General features: G+C 39.1%; 1 protein-coding gene across 1 annotated transcript; it reads right to left on the reverse strand.

The window, feature by feature from the left end:
* Positions 1–226: 226 nt before the first annotated feature.
* LOC121384753 (prolactin-releasing peptide receptor-like) lies at positions 227–6,795 on the reverse strand. Its single transcript, XM_041515294.1, has one exon. It carries the CDS (start codon positions 6,663–6,665, stop codon positions 5,421–5,423), a length of 1,245 nt encoding a protein of 414 aa, XP_041371228.1. The 5' UTR covers positions 6,666–6,795; the 3' UTR covers positions 227–5,420.
* Between the last annotated feature and the right edge of the window lie 321 nt (positions 6,796–7,116).

Here is a 7,116-nt window from a genome sequence, read left to right on the forward strand (position 1 = left end):
GCTCTTTTGTTTCCTAGTCAGTGTCGGGTGCCCAGACAAATATCCCCCCCCCCCCCACCCGAAGTCTTGTGTAATTACTGTAATCGATTTTAAGGTGAATGGGTGTTTGCTTAAAATTTTGCTTTCACCCTACCCCCCCCCCCCCCCCCCCCCCCCAACAACAGCAACTTTAAAGGCATATCGTCACAGACCACTGACCTATTTAATGGCCTAATAAAGTATTACCTGAACAAAAATTTATTTACTTCAACAATCTTTATAACCACCATACTCCATTTATTAACGATATTTTGTAAAAATAATTCAATTATGGCAATGGTCCATAATTCAAAAACTAAAATTGGCGAGAGGCTTGACGTGGATTTCACTTCATCATGGTTCATTTACGGTGATGCAATAGCTAGATTTGGTTTCCAACAATTAATCTAATGTTTATTTACTATTCATTTTTCGAGAAATAAGGTCTTTAAATCCGTAACAGTATGCCTTTAAAACCCCATAAGCTAACCATCCAACAAAACCCAAAAGCAATAAAACAAACGTACCTAGAACTCTTTCGTTAGATCAGAGTATAGTGTATGATATTATTATCCACATAGTTCAAGATATTCAGTGATATATAACCAGTATGACCCATGTGCGTCAAAATGTTTTCACGTCACAACGAATGACGTAATTTGTGAAGCTACGTTAATAACTTAATGCGGCTTCCCCAGTGTAAATGATGTCATTTCCTCGTCTCGTTTTAGTTACGTTTGAAACGTTTTGACATGGTCCTAGCTTGTTATTCGTGAAAATAATAGTTTGGATAATGCGGGTAATAAAAAAATGATTACACTCGCGTGTAAGTCATACTGATTTTACGATACTCGTGTCAGAACTCATGTATTACCCTCGCTCTCGCTTAATACAATAACCCTGACAATCGTTTCGTAAAATCAGTACAACTTGTATAATAATACCTATTTATACAGTTACTCCCATTAAAAAGCAACAAATGGAGTATTTATGTGAAACTCTGCCTTGACAACAATTCAAAATCAACAATGTATAACAAAGCAAATAAACAGATTTCTGCTCAGTGTTTTATGAATCTCTCGTGAATACATATAATGACTAATTTGCTTGCAATAATAGGAGATAAAAAGCCTCTATCAATTGGTGGACATAGCCAGGGTACACTGTTACCAATGATCCGTGAACAATAGTGGGATCTAAATGTATCCTCCCAGTCATATTTATATATTTGGCACATTGCCCCAAAACAAATAACTAAAAATATAGTATTGTCATTTAACGACTTGTACACAAAGGTAGTCTGGGTTAGTATCCATTTAGTTAAGTGTATAATTAGTTTTGCGTTTTAGTACCGACGTAATGCTTTAGAAATAACTACTCCTAGCATTACCAGCATGCTATTTTCAAACACAATAAATATTTACAATATAGTGGCTCCAGCAGCCGCTATCGACGATCAAGATATAATTGTTTTTACCCGTCAAATTACAAAAAGGAAGGTAATGGACTTTTTTTTACTGTGATCTAAGTACATTGTGTAGTCAGCGTCAATCATTGCTCACTCTATGACTTTTGCGAATTGCAAAGGGTGGTCTAGAAAGTTGAAAAAGAAGCCAGTACCAATCACATAGCTTCTCTTGTTATTGGCCATGGTATGTACTATAATATTTGTGATATGCTGCATATTAAAATATCTCTTGCTACTAATCGAAACGAGCAGCCCGACGCAATATAACTGTAAGTAAAATGAACTGAGTGGCTTCATTAAATAAATCATTTCTTTCTTTCTTTAATAGGCTATACGAATGGAAATTCAATAATGAGTATATCCTAAATAGGAAGTATGTGGGTTGAGTGGCTGGGGTGGGGGATGGAGTTGATTGGTAGAGGCAAGCTTGTCATGTCTGTTTAGTGGCATTTGTTAAGAACCCAGCCACATATAAAACATATTTTGCCAAATTATGGAAACACGCTGTTAAAAATAACGCTTCATACAATTGCCATGAGGTGCATATTTCCCAAATATTCTAAGTGATGTTACAATAAGTTTATTGACAAGATAATTTGCTGGGAATATTCGCAAATTAATGAATTACTATAATATTCTCACCATTGCAGTATATAAACATTAATGCCTGAAAGAACAGTCCTGAATATGATACAAAATGGACAGCTTGCCATACGAAAACAATCACCATAGATTGCTTGGGGAATCACTGATGTTACAATACTCACTCCAAAGACTCCCCCTCCCCCCACCCACCCACACACACAAAAAACACTTGTTTTACTGTTGGCTCAATGTATTAACGGTGATCCCGTATGGAGTCGATTATAAACAGCTGATATCAGCTCGGACTGCAGAGGATTGCATGAAGGAATTATGTCTTGATGGTCGTTATGTCATGGTTTATGCTGAGCCATCGCATCATTGGGTCTTTTCTTCCAATAAAACTAACACCACGTAAGCTGGCTTAATCACTGTGTAGACGGCCATCATGATTTAGGATTCCTGTTAGTGGTGAGCCGCTTTAATAGAACAGACGTTAATTTATCCCTTTCAAATTTGTTAACGGACAGGAAGATTTTACAGTATTAGTAACAAAGGTATGCTATGTACAGTAAAACGCCAACAATAAGTAAAGCTGTAAACGACAACAACATGTGGTAATTCAATAGACTGATAGTAAATTGTTGATGTTTTCTTGGCCCCAAAATAATTGAGTCAAAACACTTGTAGCTTATTGTAAGGAACCACACTTTATAATTTAAGGTACCGCCATTGAAGTACAGATATACAACGTCACAGCATCGCAATACAAGGACATACATAACACAGTGTATACACGGTCATAAAACACAATGATTCACGTTTGTAACAGCTGATGTACGCTGAATGTTATGGATATGCTAGCAACAATAGTATTAATAACTCATCACATTCGCAATATTATTTGACGTAAAATATCTATTAAATAGGCGTATTTATAGAATGTTTGATATACGCAACACGTCATTACCTATCCACAATTGCAGAGAGAGAGAGAGAGAGAGAGAGAGAGAGAGAGAGAGAGAGAGAGAGAGAGAGAGAGAGAGAGAGAGAGAGAGCCTGATTGACATAGGATATTGACATCCAATAGCCGATGATTAATAAATCAATATGCTCTAGTGGAAAAACACATTGCATGCCGCATGAAAACGACTCGCAGCACGGCACAAACCGAGTGCATGTGAATGATTCTTAGTCATTTCGTACAACGCTGTTTGGCCATTTCTTACCAAAATCGTTTCGTGGTACCATAGTCATTTCGTACCATATTCATTTTGTAACATAGTCATGGTTTTTTTTCAGATACCAGTTGATTATGCCATTATTTATTTTAAAAACACCCACGCAAATTCCCGTTGATTATCGCAGTAAAAGTTATATTTTATGATTTTCTAAGAAGGGTACGATTTAATTTGCGTCAAACTGAATCTGCTGATAGCTTTTATGAAACTGGGCATTCGATAAAAAACACACATTTTCATACGGGAAATAACTCTCATGTCTGTTGCATCCGGCAAATATAACTTCGTAAATAAATTAGTAAAGTTACTTCGTGGGTGTCCGGTACCAACCGAAACATCCGAGATGTTCCGAATGGTTGTAAATGCCACTTTGACGTTAAAATCTTTTTGTGAAATCGGACTGCCGTAAGGTTGCCTTTTGGAACGTTTGTAAATATTACCTGTGTCAGCCGTAAACTTTGCCGTAAGTCACTACAATTAACCTTATTTCGTAGAATGGATCCCTGGGAGCAATTTCACAAAACATCGTAAATTTACGTCTGCGACTAGCAGTTATACCAGGTATACATTTACGAGTGTTTGCCATCTATTTTCACGAAGAAAATTACACCATTAAGGAAAATGGAGCATTTTAAGGACAAACGAAAATTAAATATGTGTGTTTCTAACTATATTTGCTGTACTATAATAGTAATAAGAATTGTAGTTTAGTCGTAAATTTACGTTTACGTGCAAAACTTGGCTTACGATGTTTAGTGAAACAGGGCCCTGGTCTTTAAAACACACCATTAAAAATAATCATCGAAATTGTTGTTGGCGTTAATGACTAAACAGAAATAGCTGACGAACTATACGGTGTTTTAGTATTAATTTTTGCTGTGGTATGATAATAAATGAATGAATGAATGTTTAACGACACCCCAGCACAAAAATGGTATGATAATGGCAAACAACAAAACGTCTACATGATCAGGCACCGTTGTCATAGAGACACAAACGGATAAGATGGATACACCGACAAAACAGACACGATATCGGCATTTATGGATAGTTTATGAATCGGCGTTCGCGAATATTCATTCACGTCTATATTCGCAAAAACACCTACTGATAATAGCGATATGGATACTCAGTGATGCGCGAGTTTTGGAAATCCAATACACTAGTTTTCACGAATAACCAACGATGAAAGCGTTAAGGAATACTTCGTGCCCACATTTATATTACATTGTATATACATTTAATGATGTCACCGATCTTGAATAATCCGCAAGTTAACAGCATGCGGATTTCATGAATATGTATCAGAGATATCAACATCGTGAATATCCAGTAGCGATATCGCATAAGACAACCATCAATCAGTTCAGTTATCACACATATACACCTTTTTATTGGACGTCATAGTAGTGGCAGCCATTTGAGCTACTTACACAAATGTCACGTAATTAACTTTTCAATCATTATTTATGGAGCTGCCTGTGTGTTGTTTTTTACCACTACCTCCCTTGAGAACAGAAAATTGTGTCCAGGACGGCCATACTTGAATCTCCAGTGGATATAACTGTACTTGTCAAGATTTTTAACGTCTTCCCTTAACTGCACTTTACAGCAATCGTATTACAAAATATACGAGTGGGTAGTAATACCAGTCCTAAATCAAACGTTAACTCTCGCAGACGTTAAACCGAATGAACGTGATTCACACCTCCACGTCTAGTAAAATAGGATCGTTTCCACTGCACCGCCACACCCTAGTAAATTAGGACACAGTTCTCACCACCGGAAGCTACACGCAATACTGGCACAACGAGTCGTTGTCAATCCCTGACCGTCATGCATCACCGTCATCAATTTCAAAACACACGTCCTTAGAGTTCGTTTATGACACGAAATAAGACCCGTCTTCTACCAGCATCCTGTCTGCATTCAGTTTCATGGATTCAAATACAGTCTCTGGTTTATGCACATCCGTAGTGCATGTCCTTTCAGTATTATTAATCCATAAGTAACACCAACGGGCAAGCTAAAATGTATCAAGTATAAAAGCAGATATGTCGAGTCCAAGAAAAAGGCATTGCAAGGTTGGTATCCCTTTAACGACTAACATGTCATGTTGCCTCATCCTTATCCTCTTCTGCAATATTTAAATGAACCTTTTCTGAATCAGCATCGTAAATAGCTTTCGTCTCCTTGGCACAATTGTCATTGCCGTTTTTCATGGGTGATCTGTTGATAATAACAGACGGTTGCGTGTCAACATTTGTGTACTGGGTGTAGCTACTGTTTGTGGTAGATTGTCCAGCCCCTAAGAAAAAACATGGCACGACTTGCTTGAACTCCTTTTTGAAATTTTCGTTCATCCACGCATAAAGGAAAGGATTGTATATAGTGGAGCTCATGGCAATTACATGGGAAATGAAAAACGTGAGGGTAAAATAAAACCAATCGTCAACTGAATTCTCGTATTCCCTGACAAGATGGACGATGTTCAACGGCAACCAACAGCATACAAAAATTGTAACCATGGCAATCAACATTTTATTGGTCCTCTTTTTTCTTTTGGTCTCCAGTTCGTCCCTCTCCCTCGTCCTGCATCCACTTCCTATCTTAACCTTGATCCTCTTTTTCAGTGCAAGGGAGACCATCGTGTAGCAGAACGTGATGATGCTACAAGGCACAATGTACTGGAGCACGAGACTCGTCACGGTGAAAAACTGCCGCGCCTGGGTACGAGGCCATTTCTCCGAACACGCGAAGCTGTTGCTGTTGTTGCCGGACTCCTGCACCTCGTGGTAGATTCCCAGAGGCAGGGATATGGACACCGAGATAATCCAGATGGCAATGATCATGAGGACGCACATGTAGACCTTCATCCTCGGCTTGAAAGGATACACAATGACAAAATACCTGTCCACTGCGATCGCCGTGGAGGTGAGTGTCGACACGTAAACGCTGATACAAAGAATCATGGGGACGATGTGACATAGTCCCTCCCCGAAGATCCACGAATTGAGGAAGTATGAAATGGGCGTGAAGGGAACTGCCAGCAGACACATCAGTATATCCGAAATGGCGAGATTTGTTATGAAGATGTTCGTGATCGTCTGCATGGCCTTGTTGCGCATTACTATAAACACGACCAGAGCATTTCCGGAGACGCCCACAATGAATATGACGGAGTACATCAGCACGAACAGCACCATGAGCCACGTGAGTCGCATCACCTGGTCCTGCTCTCGATGTGGGACATGCAGCGGGTTGAACGATGTGCTGAACTGGTTCTGGATGGCCACAGACGGACTCGTGTTCTCGGCGAATTCCACCACAGCCACGTAGCTGCTGGAGGTCGTCATCGTGCAGACGTTGACGTTGATTGAATGAAAAGAGTATGAACAGACGTCTACTATCCGTAGAAGATGAACATGCTACGGGATCCGTTCAGGTCCGGAAGGCTGGATATCTTTTTCGCTTTCTGCACCAAAGAGTCAGAGTCTGAAAATAGATAAGAATAATGTTTATTTTAATAAACTGCAGAAGGCATACATTAACTTGCTAGCCCTTTTAATTTTATTGGGTTTTTTTGTTTTAAACCCACTAGCCCGTCGGGCTACTGGGTTTGCATTTGTCACTAGCCCTGTGTTAAAAAGCACAAGCCCTGGGTGTCGGGCTAGTGGATTTGTCGAACTAATACTTGTATAAATGTTTCCAAGTCTGCTGTCCAGCTCTGAAAAGATAAGATGAAGCGAAAACTAACAAGGAACCTTTCCCCCTGTCTTGGACAAAATAACTGGCCTCGGCTAGAAC

This window comes from Gigantopelta aegis, chromosome 10 (genome assembly GCF_016097555.1).
Source record: "Gigantopelta aegis isolate Gae_Host chromosome 10, Gae_host_genome, whole genome shotgun sequence".
Classification (NCBI taxonomy): Eukaryota; Metazoa; Mollusca; class Gastropoda; order Neomphalida; family Peltospiridae; genus Gigantopelta; species Gigantopelta aegis.

Excerpts from the sequence above, each read along its gene's own strand:
- LOC121384753 (XM_041515294.1), bottom strand. The coding sequence starts at position 6,665 with ATGACGACCTCCAGCAGCTACGTGGCTGTGGTGGAATTCGCCGAGAAC.